At 36.9% G+C, this 17,999-nt stretch overlaps 1 protein-coding gene across 12 annotated transcripts in view; it reads right to left on the bottom strand.

Annotated features, from left to right (window-relative positions):
• Positions 1 to 17,999, bottom strand: part of AHI1 (Abelson helper integration site 1) — a 227,252-nt gene that overhangs the window by 86,496 nt on the left and 122,757 nt on the right. For 11 of the 12 annotated variants that reach the window (XR_004676571.1, XR_004676570.1, XR_004676572.1 and 8 more), the window contains one exon: positions 1,396 to 1,451. Coding sequence is in view for 8 of the 12 variants with exons in the window: in XM_034990728.1 (XP_034846619.1) it covers positions 1,396 to 1,451 (56 nt within the window). In the remaining 4 variants the exon portion in view is untranslated. Of the gene's footprint in view, positions 1 to 1,212; positions 1,237 to 1,395; positions 1,452 to 17,999 lie in introns of those variants that run through there. The other variant, XM_034990732.1, reaches the window with a different exon arrangement.

Consider the following 17,999-nt stretch of genomic DNA (forward strand, 5'->3'; position numbering starts at 1 on the left):
AGTATAACTACAATACACACCATAGCCAAGTATTTATCTTTTCTCTTTTTTTAAAGATTTATTTATTTGACAGAGAGAGAGAGAGACAGACAGAGAGAGAGAGAGTACAAGCAGGCAGAGCTGCAGGCAGACAGAGAGGAGAAGACTTCCCGCTGAGCAGGGAGCTCAATGTGGGGCTCGATCCCAGGACCCTGGAATCATGACCTGAGCTGAAGGCAGCTGCTTAACCAACTGAGCCACTCAGGCACCCCTAGCCAAGTATTTTTCATGATTATAATGGTGTTTAATTCCTCCAAAACTACTCTTTTCCAGAGCCCCACATAATAAATTATCAAACATGTTGACTCAATCATGTGAATCTATTACAAACAGAAAATGGAGTCAATCTGCCAGTGAGGAAAATATTATCAATAAGGTTTAAATATAGTTTAATATTGCCTTTATTTCCCTAAAATATATCACCAAATCTTTCTAACAGGAAATGATGAATTCTATGGAGTATTTGAAAGACAATGTACAGAAAGGATAAGAGAAACAAGATTATGCTTGGTGAAGAGTAAAATATATGCTAGCCTATATCGTCGTATCAATCTTTCAAGTGGGAATTGGCAACTGGTACATATTTCAATCTATTATATTCAGAGATTAAAAGGGAAATTTGATTGTTTTCCTTCTACATTATCTTGTATAATTATTTTTAACATAGTAAACAGGTACCATAATTGTTAAATGTCTTTTGTTGTCTGGCAGTAATAGAAGAGGGATAAAAGATTTCACTTCTATAATAATAAAGCATAGTCATCCATAAAAGAAACGACACACAATGGCTTTCTTTCACAAAATATTCACTCTAAATAATGATGCTAGTGCACAAAATAACACTCCTTTTAAAAAGAGTGTAAATCAATTTGCATAAAGATTTATATTAATTTATTCAAAGTATGAAGTATTTTTAAATTAAAATCATTAACATTAATATAAATAAGTACCTGTAAAAATGATACAGTATTGTCCTATATCTTGGCAAAAATTAGTGTGTTTTCCTCAGTAAGTAAGAAAACAGGGTGCCTGGGTGGCTCAGATGGTTAAGCGTCTGCCTTCGGCTCAGGTCGTGATCTCAGGGTCCTGGGATTGAGCCCTGCGTCGGGCTCCCTGCTCAGTGGGAAGCCTGCTCTTCCCTCTCCCTCTACTGCTCCCCTGCATGTACTCTCTCGCTCTCTGTCAAATAAATAAAATCTTAAAAAAAAGAAAACATGCGGTTAATTTTCTGAAAAGGATATAACTTTTGGCAAAAGGGAGGTTACAAGCTTTTTCTACAATGGCATTTTGTGTCACTATAACAAGTATCAATTTGTAGCTTATCCGTTTTAACAATGCAGAAATAGACTGCCTTACCGTTGGTGCTGTATCTACACGACGGTTACAAGGTTTTCTTTCCATGCTGTTAATCCCTATGAAAAGAAAAGATGGTGAATATTTGCTTATTATACTATCCATTTTATTTTGAAAACATTTAAGTCAGTAAGAGGTGACTCCTACAGCTTACAAGAAAAAAAGCCTCACTTGAATGGCAGGATCCTTTAAAGTCGTATCATGAATTCTTTGGTCAGAAACAGTTGGAGAGTTTAGCTAACTAAGAGACCCAACTCAAAGTGAGCTGAGCCAATTTTCCCATTCAAGTAGTGTTTAGCAATAGTGCAAGATTGTCCATATCCTGCTCTTGGCTCAAAAATTATACCATTATCTCCACTCTGCTGCATTTCTTCCATTAAAGTTTTATTTCTGACTTGAGGTCATCAAGTTTTCATAAAGAAATATCACAAAGGCTATAAAAGGAATCACTTCCTTATTTTCTCAAAAAGAATAAATAAATCTACTTGAATTTCTCTTTGATCATTTGACTTCCTACCATGCCATCTTCTATTTATTCAATCACCATGGAGTGTCTGGAAAAAAAAAAAAAAGTTGCCCTGATTCTCTCCTTTAAAATAATATTGACTTCTAAACTTCAAAAAATCCTTTTATCATGTGTGGATTTATCTTTTTGTTCCCAATGTCCTCTACTGCATTTCTTTGTAACAAACAGCTTTTAAGGATATAACATTGCATCTCATCTGTAGAGATACTGGTTCAAAGTCTAGCTCAAGTTAAAAATGAACACAGGTGTGGGTCTCATTAACTTTACAGTCTCTGTCCATCAGTAAACTGATATGTGAGTTAGGACATTAGAATAGTTTGTTCAAATAATGATACAGGCTGTCACATGCAGGTCTGGTTAGAAGTGAGAACTGCAATGTACTATTAGCAATTAGCACAATTTCTAGTTGAAACAAACACTAGCTCTCTCATTTACAGGCATTTAAAACTCATTTTTCTTCAAGTATGATAAGGGATTAAGTGAGAGCATCACAAAACAATCACTTTTTATCTGTGCAAGAGTATATTAAAAATGAACAAAGTACCATAAAACATGATTTTAAAAAAACATGGTTTTTGTTGCATTTAAAAAATTTTCTCTACATCTATTATTAGCCAATGAAGTAGAAATACTACCTATTCAATCAAGTAATATTTACTGAGTGGCTATACTTGGCATCAGTGATAAAAGATAAATTATAAAGGATAAATTGTAATTTCTGACCTCAAGACTAGAGTAAAACAGAGATGTCCTTTTTTGAAAAAAATGTGACAGAGCAAATTAACAGTTTTGTCTTAAGAATAATAAAATCTTTAAAGTGATCTTTATGGAAAGACACATTTTAATCATAGAGTAACACTGGCCTTGAAAAAAAAACTTTTAAAAACCCTGAGGGAACATATTAGAAAATGTTCAGATAATGCTGATCCTTACTGTGAGAGTTTAGAAATACAGAGGTCTACAGAACAAATGGTGAAATCCCCACTTCCCTGGCGCCCACACTCCCACAGCCCTCTTTGGCCGCATCCACTGAGAAGTCTGGCATACACTGGCTTTTAAATGAGAGTGGTCATACCACGAGACTCAGGAATTAGCAACATTTGACACGTGTGTTCTCACTATTGTAATCTGTTATAAAATTGACCTAGATTGATTACTAATTTTAAAATTCACATCCAATTAGAAAGTAACTTCAAAATGTTGAAAATAAAAAACCAAAAAAAAAAAAAAAACCCCAAAATCTATACCATCAGCTTATACAATTACAAAGAAAAAAACTACGTATTTTACAGTTTCAATTTCAGGATAAGAAGGTGATAAAAACTAAAATTTTGAAAAGTGGTTTACCCAAAGATAAAATCTTAGTTTTAAATTTAGATTGCCTATTGAAATAATACCATTTGGAAATACAATCAAACATGTTTGTTCAATCTTTTGGTAAAGAATATACAGAAAAAATAAGCTGAAGAAAAAACATCCCCAAACAACTATTTTAAGTAAATTTTACCTTAAAAAATCTCTATTTATATGTTATTTCATTTTTATTAAGGTATGATGATAAGTGAAAGCTCATAATAAATAGATTGCTGTGCTAGTTATTTTTGTGTGTCAGCTTGGCTAGGCCACAGTACCCAGATATCTGGTCAAACATTCCAGATGTTTCTGTGAAAGTATTTTTTGGATAAGAAGAACACTTAAATAAAGAGACTTCAAGTAAAGTAGACTGCTCTCCATAATGTGAGAGGGCTTCATCCTGGGGTGGAGCCTTAAGAAAAAGATTGACTTCCCCTAAAAGAGAAGGAATTTTGCCAACAGACTGCTTTGGGACTTGAACTGCTCTTCCCTGGGTCTCCAGCCTGCCCACTAACCTTGCAGGTTTTGTAACCTGGCCTGCCTCCACAATCATGTAAACCAATTCCTCAAAATAAATCTGTATAAACATCCTACTGGTTCTGTTTCTCTGGAGAATGCTAATATGCTAACTTTCTGGGAAACAAAATGAAAATACAATTGTTTGTGTTTATCTAAATTAAATTTTTGTTCACTAAATATATTAATTGTCCAGTAATACAGTTAAAAGGTTCAACTCATCATGGTATATTTTAAAATTAGAATACCTCAAATGAACTTAAGAATATTACATCTGTAGAGTAAATCAATCCACCAAATAAAAAATCAATCTGTCAATAAATATCTACCACTAGATTGTCCAGTCTGACAGTCTCTGCTTTTTAAGGTTTATTTATATTTAATGTGATTACTGATATGGCTATGTTTAAGTCTACCATCTCACTATTTTGTTGCATCTATTTCTCTTCCTTCCTTCCTCCCTCTTTTTTCCTTTCTCTTTTGAAACAAATACTTTTGCTATTCCATGTTACATCCCCAATGACTATATTGTTAGCTACACATTTTTATATTTTTTTAGTGGTGAGAGATTGTATCACACATCTCTTATTACAGTATACCCCGAATTAAGATTTTTCTACTTCACCAACAATATAAGCATCTCAAAACAGTATTCCACTTACCCTTCCACCCTTTATGCTACTGTTATATTTTACCTCTACATGTTATAAATCCCACAACATACTGTCACAATACTTGTTTTAAACAGTTAGTAGTCTTTAAGAATGAAAAAGTTAGCTTTTAATATTTACACATATCTTGATCCTTTCTAGTGTTTTCATTCCTTCCTGCAGATCCATGTTTTCACCTGAAATCAGTTCCATTTTTTATTTATTTATTTAGAGATATTTCCATTTAGACTGAGGAACCTTTTGTATATTCTCTCTGTGGGTGACTTTTTTTTTTTTCCTGAAAAGTCTTTAGCAGGCATTCATATATGAAGGATATTTTTGCTGGGTATTGAAATCTAGGTTCATAGTCATTGTCTTGCAGAACTGCATCGATTTTATCCCATTATTTCTTACGAGGATGGAGCCATCAATTCTTCCTGTTATTCCCTGAATGTGACACATTTTTTCCTTTGGCTGCTTTTACGATTTTTAATTTAGTTTCATTTTCTTCAGTTTAATTAAAATGTACCCAGGTGAGGTTTCATTTATATATATCCTTCTTGGGACTTGCTAAACTTTTTATATCTCCTATATTAATGTCTTTTATTAGAGGTGGAAAACTCTTGGCCCATTATTTCTTCACCCTATCTTCTCTATTTTCCTTCTGGAATTCCAATTACACTTGTTTAGATGATTTGATGTAGTCACACAAGTTTGATGTTCTGTTATTTCCCTCCCCAACCCTGTACTTCAATTTGGATAATTTTTATTGTTCTATCTTTGAGTTCACTGACCCTTTCTTTCCATGTGTACTATCAGCAGTTAGGCCCATTTAATGAATTTTTCATTTCATCTATTACACTCTTCAGGAAGAGAATTCCCATTTATTTCTTTTTTTACGGTTTCCATTTCTCTGCTGAAATACTTCATCATACCCATGTTTGCTCAAGCTATTTAACATAGGTATAAGGTTAAAGTTGTCTGCAAATTCCAACATTTTGATTATCTGTAGTTTCCTTCTACTGATTGTTCTTTTTCTTGATTATGAGCCACGTATTGTGCTCATTCATATACTTCATATTTCTGACTGTAGCTTAGATCTGTTAGACATATAATTGGTAGAGAATGAAAGAGAAACATGCTTCTCAAGAAAGGGCTCACTCTTTCTTCTTCCTGAAAGCTTTGGTGAGGGGTGGATCTTTGTGTTCAAATCTGGAGTTGGCCTGGGTTGGGGCTGAGCTGTTGCTTTAATTTCAGTATATCTATCTATTAAATATCCAAAGAATAAGATCAGTTCCTTCCTCTGGAAATTTGGAATTTAAGCCTCTAGAGAATAAGGGAACACTTTCTCTCTGCCTTTCCCATTTCCTATGACACTGCTTATTGGGGAGGTGCTGGGTGGAGAAGACTGATGCATATTTGGGGTCTTTTGGATTCCAATCCATTATGCCAGCCCACATAGTCCTTACAAATTCAGCTGATTTGTCTGTTTTAGCAAAGTCATTCTGCCTATAAAAGGCTTGCTACTCTGTTCTCCTGTGTCATTGTCTTAATATTCTCAGGTTTTAAAGTGACTGCTGGTCTCTACTTCCTTATGGAGTAGGTCCTCTTTCAAATTTAATTCATGTACACTTCTTTGTGTCCACATCCCTCTGAAGAATTTTTATTTAAATTCAATTAGCCAACATATTAGTTTCAGATATAGTGTTCAATAATTCATCAGTTGCATATATCACCCAGTGCTCATCACATCATGTGCCCTCCTTAATGCCCTTCACCCAATTACCCCTTTCCCCCCACCTCCCTTCCAAGCAACCTCCAGTTTGTTTCCTATACTTAAGAGTCACTGGATGACTTTTTGTTTTATATGAGGTCTTCTTGATGTTGCACTAGGAGTGATGATCATCACCAACCTTGTACTTCCTAACTGGAAGCACAACTCCACTTCCATTTAGTTATATTGTTGTGTTTTATCTCTTATCTTGTTTTTGGTCAATTTCAGTGCATACCTTTTTTTTCCCCTTGAATTTCTACCAATATTTCAATGCTGCTATTGGTTATCTTCCTAATTCTAACAGTAATAAGTACATTATTAATTATTTATCCAAATAAACTATCTAAACATCCCTCTAACCAAGATACTATATTTACCAATATGTCCTTGGCTTCACGCAAGATTAAGCTTATAGAAGGATTTTACATCTCTAGTTTTCTACATAAATTATAGTTAAATTTAGGGGGTGGAGCAAGATGGCGGAGGAGTAGGAGAGCTGGATTTTGTCTGGTCCCAGGAATTCAGCTGGATAGGGATCAAACCATTCTGAACACCTACAAACTCAACAGGAGATCAAAGAAAAGAAGAGCAATAACTCTCTGAACAGAAAAGCGACCACTTTCTGCAAGGTAGAGGACGTGAAGAGAAGTGAATCCGAGGCGATATTCGGGAGGATAGACGGCAGGGGAGGGGGCCTCCGTCGGCCACTTCTGGCAAGTGATAGAGCAGCAGAGCACAAAACCAGAACTTTTAGAAGTTGGCTCTGCTGAGGGATGTTGCTCCAGTGGCTAAGCGAGGGGTGGAATCCTCGTGGGACAGTGTGGTCTCAGGACCCTCGGGGTCACAGAAAGACCAGGGGTGCCTGAATGTGGCAGAGCTCCCAGGTATCAGAGCGGGGATGCCGGCTGCAGAGACGGAGCAGAGGAGCGGGCTCTCAGCTCGGGGTTGCCATAAACCGTGATCTGTGGCACAGTTGGGCCACTGCTCCTCCAGCAGGGACCCAACAAGCGGCAGATCCGGGAGACTCCCCTTCCTCTCCCATGAGGAGTGGTGCGGAAGCATACCGCAGGGATCTGCTGGGTTTGGAGACTCCACACGGGGTTGGGTGCCAGAGATAGAAATGCTTGGTCACAGGCCAAACACAGAGTGTGACTGGAGCCTGGGAGGACGGGAGTGATTGACTGCTTTTCTCTGCGGGTGCACTGAGGAGTGGGGCCCCGAGTTCTCAGCTCCTCTGGGGCAGAGATTGGGAGGCCGCCATTTTCACTCACGTCCTCCAAAGCTGTACAGAAAGCTTGTAGGGAACAAAAGCTTCCGAGAACAAACCCGAGCATATTACTTAGCCCAGACCCGGCAAGGGCGGGACAATTCCGCCCCAGCAAAGACATTTGGGAACCACGACAACAAGCCCCTCCCCCAGAAGATCAGCAAGAACAGCCAGCCAAAACCAAGTTTACCGATCAATGAGAACAACAGAACTCCAGAGCTAGGGGACTACTGCACATAGAATTCATGGCTTTTTTTACCATAATTCTTTAGTCCTTCAAAGTTAATTTTTTTTTAACTTTTTTTTTTTAAGTTTTCTTTTTCCCTTTTTCAGCCAACATCTTATCAATCCCTTCTTTAAAAAGCATTTTTATTTTTCATTTTTAGAGTCATATTCTATCCCTTTATAATAGTTACCCTTATTTTTGGCATATATATATAAGTTGTTCTCTCTTTAAAATTTTGAGATACAGTTTCTTCTAACAGATCAAAATACACCCTAAATCTCTAGTGTATGGCTTTGTTCTAGTCTCCTGCCTGATCACATTCTCTCCCTTTTTTTTTCAAAAATCCTTTTCTTTCTTTTTTCAAACAACTTATCTTATCAATTCCTTTTATAAAATCTTTTATAATTTTCATCTTTACAGTCATATTCCATCCCTTCATCGTATTAACCCCTATTTTTGTACATATATGTTTTTCTTTCTTTAAAATTTTGGGAGGCACTTTCTTCTAACAGACCAAAATACACCCAAAGTCTAGTGTGTGGCACTGATCTATGCAGCAGCCTGATCATATTTGATCATATTCTGGTTTTTTTGGTGTTGTTTTGTTTTTGTTTGTTTTTATCTTTTTCTTTTTTCTTTCTTTCCCTTTCTTTTCCCCTGGTTTCAGGTCTTTTCTGATTTGTTTAGAGTATATTTTCTGGGGACGTTGTTGCCCTGTTAGCATTTTGTTCTCTCATTCATCTACTCTCCTCTGGACAAAATGACAAGATGGAAAAAATCACCTCAAAAAAAAGAACAAGAGGCAGTACCGACTGCCAGGGACCTAATCAATACGGACATTAGTACGATGTTGGAACTAGAGTTCAAAATGATGATTTTTAAAGATACTAGCTGGGCTTGAAAAAAGCGTGGAAGTTATTAGAGAAACCCTTTCTGGAGAAATAAAAGAACTAAAATCTAACTAAGTCGAAATCAAAAAGGCTATTAATGAGGTGCAATAAAAAATGGAGGCCCTAACTTCTAGGATAAATGAGGCAGAAGAGAGAATTTGTGATATAGAAGACCAAATGATGGAAAATAAAGAAGCTGAGAAAAAGAGAGATAAACTACTGGTTCACAAGGGCAGAACTCGGGAGATAAGTGATAACATAAGACGAAATGATATTAGAATAACTGGGATCCCAGAAGAAGAAGAAAGAGAGAGAGGGGCAGAAGGTATATTGGAGCAAATTATAGCAGAGAACTACCCTAATTTGGGGAAGGAAACAGGCATCAAAATCCAAGAGGCACAGAGAACCCCCCTCAAAACCAATAAAAATAGGTCAACACCCTGATATGTAAGAGTAAAACTTACGAGTCTCAGAGACAAAGAAAATCCTGAAAGCAGCTCAGGAGAAGAGATATGTAACCTACAATGGTAGAAACATTAGATTGGCAAAAGACCTATCCACAGAGACCTGGCAGGCCCGAAAGGACTGGCATGATATATTCAGAGCACTAAATGAGAAAAATATGCAGCCAAGAATACTATATCCAGCTAGGCTGTCATTGAAAAGAGAAGGAGAGGTAAAAAGCTTCCAGGACAAACAAAAACTAAAGGAATTTGCAAACACAAAACCAGCCCTACAAGAAATATTGAAAGGGGTCCTCTAAGCAAAGAGAGAGCCTAAAACAACACAGACCAGAAAGGAACACAGACAATATACAGTAACAGTCACCTTACGGGCGATACAATGGCACTAAATTCATTATCTTTCAATAGTTACCCTGAATGTAAATGGGCTAAATGCCCCAGTCAAAAGACACAGGGTATCAGACTGGATAAAAAAACAAAACCCATCAATATGCTGTCTGCAAGAGATTCATTTTAGACCCAGGGACACCTCCAGATTGAAAGTGAAGGGATGGAAAACCATTTACCATGCTAATGGATACCAGAGAAAGCTGGGGTGGCAATCCTTATATCAGACAAATTAGATTTTAAACCAAAGAATGTAATAAGAGATGAGGAAGGACACTATATCATATTTAAAGCATCTATCCAACAAGAAGATCTAATAATTGTAAATATCTATGCCCCTAACATGGGAGCAGCCAATTATATAAGCCAATTAATAATAAAAGCAAAGAAACACATCGACAACAATACAATGATAGTGGGGGACTTTAACAACCCCCTCACTGAAATGGACAGATCATCTAAGCAAAAGATCAACAAGGAAATAAAGATTTTAAATGACATGTTGGACCAAATGGACTTCACAGATCTATTCAGAACATTCCATCCCAAAGCAGCAGAGTACACATTCTTCTCTAGTGCCCATGGAACATTCTCCAGAATAGATCACATCCTAGGTGATCTAGGTCTCAACTGATACCAGAAGATTGGGATCATTCCCTGCATATTTTCAGACCACAATGCTTTGAAACTAGAACTCAATCATAAGAGGAAAGTTGGAAAGAACTCAAATACATGGAGGCTAAAGAGCATCCTACTAAAGAATGAACGGGTCAAATAGGAAATTAAAGAAGAATTAAAAAAATTCATGGAAACAAATGAAAACGAAAACATAACTGTTCAAAATCTTTGGGATACAGCAAAGGCAGTCCTAAGAGGAAAGTACATAGCAATACAAGCCTTTCTCAAGAAACAAGACAGGTCTCAAATACACAACCTAACCCTACACCTAAAGGAGCTGGAGAAAGAACAGCAAATAAAGTCTAAACCCAGCAGGGGAAGAGAAATAAAAAGATCAGAGCAGAAATCAATGAAATAGAAACCAAAAGAACAGTAGAACAGATCAACAAAACTAGGAGCTGGTTCTTTGAAAGAATTAATAAGACTGATAAACCCCTGGCCAGACTTATCAAAAAGAAAAGAGAAATGACCCAAAATAACAAAATCATGAAAGAGGAGAGATCACAACCAACACCAAAGAAATACAAACAATTATAAGAACATATATTGAGCAACTCTATGCCAGCAAATTAGATAACCTGGAAGAAATGGAGGCATTCCTAGAGATCTATCAACTACCAAAACTGAACCAGGAAGAAACAGAAAACCTGAACAGACCCATAATCACTAAAGAAATTAAAGCAGTCATCAGAAATCTCCCAACAAACAAAAGCCCAGGGCCAGATGGCTTCCCAGGGGAATTCTACCAAACATTTAAAGAAGAATTAATACCTATTTTTCTGAAAATGTTCCAAAAAATAGAAATGGAAGGAAAACTTCCAAACTCGTTTTATGAGGCCACCATTACCTTGATCCCCAAACCAGACAAAGACTCCATCAAAAAGAATTACAGACCAATATCCTTGATGAACACGGATGCAAAAATTCTCACTAAAATACTAGCCAATAGGATCCAATAGTACATTCAAAGGATTATTCACCACGACCAAGTGGGATTTATCCCTGGGCTGCAAGGTTGGTTCAACATCCGCAAATCAATCAATGTGATACAATACAATAAAAGAAAGAACAAGAACCATATGATCCTCTCAATAGATGCAGAAAAAACATCTGACAAAGTACAGCATCCTTTCTTGATCAAAACTCTTCAGAGTATAGGCATAGAGGATACATACCTCAATATCATAAAAGCCATCTATGAAAAACCCACAGCAAATATCATTCTCAATGGGGAAACAATGAGAGCTTTCCCCCTAAGGTCAGGAACACGGCAGGGATGTCCACTATCACCACTGCTATTCAACATAGTATTAGAAGTCCTAGCCACAGCAATCAGACAACAAAAAGAAATCAAAGGCATCTGGATCAGCAAAGAAGTCAAACTCTCACTCTTTGCAGATGATATGATACTTTATGTGGAAAACCCAAAAGACTCCACCTGAAAACTGCTAGGACTCATACAGGAATTCAGTAAAGTGGCAGGATATACAATCAATGCACAGAAATTGGTGGCATTTCTATACACCACCAACAAGACAGAAGAAAGGGAAATTAAGGAGTCGATCCCATTTACAATTGCACCCAAAACCATAGGTACCTAGGAATGAATCTAACCAAAGAGGCAAAGAATCTGTACTCAGAAAACTATAAAATACTCATGAAAGAAATTGAAGAAGACACAAAGAAATGAAAAAACGTTCCATGCTCATGGACTGGAAGAACAAATATTGTGAAGATGTCAATGCTACCTAGAGCAATCTACACATTCAATGCAATCCCCATCAAAATATCATCCACTTTTTTCAAAGAAATGGAACAAATAATCCTAAAATTTGCATGGAACCAGAAAAGACCTCGAATAGCTAGAGGAATGTTGAAAAAGAAAAGCACAGCTGGCGGCATCATAATTCCAGACTACCAGCTCTATTACAAAGCTGCCATCATCAAGACAGTATGGTACTGGCATAAAAACAGACACATAGATCAATGGAACAGAATAGAGAGCCCAGATATGGACCCTCAACTCTATGGTCAACTAATCTTCAACAAAGCAGGAAAGTATGTCTAATGGAAAAAAGACAGTCTCTTCAACAAATGGTGTTGGGAAAATTGGACAGCCACATGCAGAAGAATGAAACTGGACCATTTCCTTACACCACATACAAAAATAGACTCAAAATGGTTGAAAGACCTAAATGTGAGACAGGAGTCCATCAACATCCTAAGGGAGAACACAGGCAGCAACCTCTTCGACCTCAGCCAACTTCTTCCTAGAAACATCGCCAAAGGCAAGGGAAGCAAGGGCAAAAATGAACTATTGGGACTTCATCAAGATAAAAAGCTTTTGCACAACAAAAGAAACAGTCAACAAAACCAAAACACAACGGACAGAATGGGAGAAGATATTTGCAAATGACATATCAGATAAAGGACTAGTATCCAAAATCTAAAGAACTGATCAAACTCAACACCCAAAGAACAAATGATCCAATCAAGAAATGGGCAGAAGACATGAACAGACATTTTTCCAGAGAAGACATCCAAATGGCCAACAGACACATGAAAAAGTACTCAATAACCCTCTGCATCAGGGAAATCCAAATCAAAACCTCAATGAGATACCACCTCACACCAGTCAGAATGGCTAAAATTAACAAGTCAGGAAACGACAGACGTTGGCGGGGATGCGGAGAAAGGCGAACCCTCCTACACTGTTGGTGGGAATGCAAGCTGGTGCAGCCACTCTAGAAAACAGTATGGAGGTTCTTCAAAAAGTTGAAAATAGAGCTACCATATGATCCAGCAATTGCACTACTGGGTATTTACCCCAAAGATACAAAAGTAGGGATCCGAAGGGGTACATGCACCTCGATGTTTATAGCAGCAATGACCACAATAGCCAAACTGTGGAAAGAGTCAAGATGTCCATTGACAGATGAATGGATAAAGAAGATGTGGTATATATATACAATGGAATATTATGCAGCCATCAAAAAGAATTAAATCTTGCCATTTGCAATGACGTGGGTGGAACTGGAGGGTATTATGCTGAGCGAAATAAGTCAATCAGAGAAAGACATGTATCATATGACCTCACTGATATGAGGAATTCTTAACCTCAGGAAACAAACTGAGGGTTGCTGGAGTGGTGGGGTTTGAGAGGGACAGGGTGGCTGGGTGATAGACATTGGGGAGGGTATGTACTATGGTGAGTACTGTGAAGTGTGCAAGAGTGTTAAATCACAGATCTGTACCTCTGAAGCAAATAATACATTATATGTTAAAAAAAAAAAAAAGAAGAAGATAGCAGGAGGGGAAGATTAAAGGGGGGAATCAGAGGGGGTGACGAACCATGAGAGACTATGGACCCTGAAAAACAAACTGAGGGTTCTAGGGGGGAGGGGTGTGGGAGGATGGGTTAGCCTGGTGATGGGTATTAAAGAGGGCACGTTCTGCATGGAGCACTGGGTGTTATATGCAAACAATGAATCATGGAACACTACATCAAAAACTAATGATTTAATGTATGGTGATAAACATAACATAATAAAAAAAATTATAGTTAAATTTAAATGGATAAAAGTGCATAGGAATTTGTACAAGTGCTTAGTATGAATCTATAAAACAAAAAAAATACTATAAGAAAAAAACTTAAAGTTTCTTTTATGCCTAAAAGAGAAATTTAATGTTTTTCCATGTATCTTGAGGATACAGTTGTCTTTTGATTAGAGTACTCTCTAAATCCTTGTATATTCAAATATGCCTTCCATTGTTAGCAGATGTATGATGCTTTGTTTGAATAATGGATTTTTGGATAAGAAATCCTTTATCTTGGTTGTCTGGACAGGTTATTCCACTATCAGCCAGCTTTTAGAGTTTTATTTATTTTTTATTTTTTAAAGATTCTATTTATTTGACAGAGAGAGACACAGCAAGAGAGGGAACACAAGCAGGGGGAGAGGGAGAAGCAGGCTTCCCGCCGAGCAGGGAGCCCGATGCGGGGCTCGATCCCAGGACCCTGGGATCATGACCCGAGCCGAAGGCAGATGCTTAATGACTGAACCCCGCTTTTAGAGTTTTAGATGAGGAGTCCAATACCCATTCAACTCTCTTTCTAGGTAAAGAACCTGTTCTTCTGTACAGGCTTGTGAGATTTTCCCTGTATCTGGGAAATCAGGAATTTCACCAAGGTATATCTAACTGTGTCTTGGCTATAATTAATCTTTCCTGAGATTTGAAAAACCCTTTAATCTGCAGAGTCTTATCATCTGCTCTGGTGAATTTTATCCTATTATTTCTTTAAATTTTGCAGTTCATTTTATTTTACTTTCATAACTTTTATCTTTATGATAACCATTCCACTTAATCTTCTAAGTGAGCATCTTCTTTTTCACTTTGTTTAATGATTTTAAAATCTGAAATCATGCAGTTCAGTTTAGTTTCTTCTAGAGGCCTACAAGGACTAAGGCAAGTGGGATGGCAAACCCTGGAGAATATATCAGAACACAAAAGTTTTTCTCTGGAATCTCAGTATCAGTGTGTCATGAATGGGAGTGGGTGGCAGGATTTGAGTGTGGGGGGGCTCTGTTCTCCCTGGTGCTGAGCATGGACCTGTGCAGGGAAAGCAGGTCTCTTCTAAAGGGGTAGGAAAAAAATGGGTTTTTCAGAGTTCACTGAGGGCTCTCAACCTGCAGAAGCTATAAATGCTCTGGGTAACTGGCTATCTCTGTCATTTTAATGTCTGTGGTATAATGAGGGTCTGGCAGACCCTATGCACCACAATGGACCTATAAGGGGCCTACATGCAAAGGGACCTACATAGCTAGAGGTACCTAGTCCCAGGCCCAGTCACTGGGAGATGACTGTAACTTGCAACTGATAAGACTTGAGAGGAGAAGCTTACCCTGTGCCTCGGCAGAGAGGTGTTTTTGTGTTTTGCCACAGCTCAGACCTCTATCAGTATAGTTGGGACCACAAACCATTGAGCATGAACAGAAAGCCAGCAACTCACATAAGGAGTTTCAGTAAACTGAGCATGACCAAATAACCTTCTAGAACTGGTAGTGCCACTGATGACAGAGGAAGAATCAGAATATCTTTTAAAGTAAAACATCACAAAACAAACAAAACTCAACAACTATTAAGGATTTTAAGAGAGTTAATGAACAAACCACAAAGGTAACTCCATTTTAAAGGAAGGAAACGGTAGTGGCTTCCAGAAAGCAAATCAGAAGATGTGTAATATTCCCAAAGTCCCACAACCAATGAGCAGCAATACCATGACTGAAACGTACGCATCTAAGTCATAAACACTCCAGACCCATTTGTGTGTTTGGCCCTGTAGTAAGGCCCTGATTTTATTCATCTTTCCATCTATAGTGCCTAGTCCAAATGCCTAAAACCCAGGAGGCCATCAACTCTTGAATTGAATAAATGGAATCTATGCCATCTGCTGAGTTCATGTGCTACAATGCATTTTTAACTGTGTGCATTAGTGATCAGAATGTTTGAGTTAATCTTCTATGACTATTTTCAAAACTGTTAATTTACTACTTCCTTTGGTAATGTGTCTAAACTTACTGTAAAACTGAAATATGTTACTTGAAAAGTTCCCTAATTTTTCAGATACTACACACTCTAGAGAAGATAATGGAAAAAATTTTATGCTTTTTGGGAGATGGTTAGGTATTTTATTTTGCAGAAAACTAGAACATGACATTTTACCCCATTGTACTTGACTGACCTACACAGGAGAATTATATATTTTTTAGTTTCCCTAAACTCTACCAAACTTAACTCAAGACCATGATCAAAGGAAAAAAAGAACAAAGATGATCAGATTTATTGCAAAAGCAAAAAAAAGCAGGAATATATGCCAAATTCTAAAGCCAGAACATATATCCAGCAACGTTATGTATCATCACCAAAAGTTTATGGGCTACCCACTAAGCACAAGGCACTGTGCTAGGGACAAGAGAACCCTGATTCTCTCTTTCATGACATCTCTTTTAGGAGTCATCTGCTTCAGGCTACACTATAACTATGCATCCTATTTGAGTTTTGGAGATCACCATTAATCTCTATATAAGACAGAGAGAATTATGCTTTGATTACTTCTGGCTAGGAAAAAAATGAAATAAAATTTATTATATTCCAGTAGAATACAGTTTTAGGAGGCAGGGTTCTTTCCTGACAAATTTAATATAAAGTTGTCTGTGCAAAGCTTGCAAGCATTCTTAACGACTAGAAAAGAAGTAAAACTGTTTTTCAGATAATATAATTTTATACCTAGAAAATACAGAAGAATCACTGCTAAAAATAACACAATAACAGAACTAATACATCAGAAAGTTATCATAGTATAAGGTTTAATACACAAAAATCAATATCCTTTACATATTCAAAGAACTAGTTAGACAATATATGAAAAAGAATACCCCATTTTTAAGAGCAATATAAAAGAATACTCTTGAATAAATACAAGAATCAATATGAATGTTAAAATACTTCTGAAGGACATAGAAGACAAAAAAGACATTTGTTCAAGACAAATAGAAACAATTTCTATTGTTTGAACAACAACAAATTGAACAAACAACAGAACAAATAGAAAGACATCCCTTATTCTGCAACAAGACAATGTAACTTACAGGCCAATTCCCTCCAAGATAATATATGAATTTGGTTTGATTCTGATAAAAAGTTTTTTCCCCAGCACAAGCTTATTCTAAAATTCATATAGAAGTATATGCAAGAATACCTAGTAAAATTCTGGGGAATAAAAAGAGCAATGATTGGAAATAAACATTACTAAATATCAACTTATATTATAAAAAGCCTCTACAATTAAAACAATGTGGTAATGACACAGGAACAGACATGTAGGCCAACAGAATACATTAAAATGTTCAGAAAAAGATCCAGTTACATATGGAAATTACATGGGAAGAGGAAGAGATACTTTCTAATACATGGTGTTGGGAAGGAATGGCCGTTTTGAAAAACAAATTGGATCCTGGAGCACCTGAATGGCTCCGTCAGTTAAGCATCAGGTCAGGTCATGATCTCAAGGTCCTGGAATCAAGCCCCGTATTGGGCTCCCTACTCAGTGGGAAGTCTGCTTCTCCTTCTCTGCTCCCCCCACCCCGCTCATGCTCTCTCTCAAATAAATAAAATCTTAAAGAAAAAAAAAAGAAACTGGATCCGTATCTCACACCATAAACAAGGAAAATAAATTCTTAATGGGTCAGATTTAAACGCTAAAAATGAAGCTATACCAATCTTAGAAGAAAACAAAGTAATCTGTTTACAAACCCAGGTATAACGAAAGCTTTTCTAAAAATATTGTGCTGTGAAGTCGAAAGCCAAATGTTCAACTTGGAGAAAATATCTGCAAATTATTGACAGATAAGTTTCCCTAATATATAAAGAAAAAACATACAAACATACAATAAGGGTAATTTAAAATTTAAATTGGAAATCATAGTATGAATTCACTGATTTTTTAAAACTTGATGATTTCCTAAATATGTCCAGTGATAAAGGTCTAAGATGCAATGATATCCCAATAGTAATGAGTATACTTAGCCCCCAATTTTAGTTTCTAAATTCCACTTTCCACTAAATAGTACCAGGGCTTCTTGGAGAAATGACTGATTCCAGTGTTAGGGCAGGGAAATTACACGATGCACTGAGGATACTGCAAGCATGAAGTACTCTAAACTAAATGGTTCATATCAAAGGATACAGGAATAGACAGGAAGCGGCTCTCCTTTGCCAGATTAGTGGACAACTTCAGCAACACAAAGAAAATGAGAGTAAAGAAGTATAGTAAGTTAAATGAAAAAAAAATCCACAATACTCAAAGAGATAGGCA

Source organism: Mirounga leonina, unplaced genomic scaffold (genome assembly GCF_011800145.1).
Source record: "Mirounga leonina isolate KUSES-001 unplaced genomic scaffold, KU_Mleo_1.0 Mir_53, whole genome shotgun sequence".
Taxonomy (NCBI): domain Eukaryota; kingdom Metazoa; phylum Chordata; class Mammalia; order Carnivora; family Phocidae; genus Mirounga; species Mirounga leonina.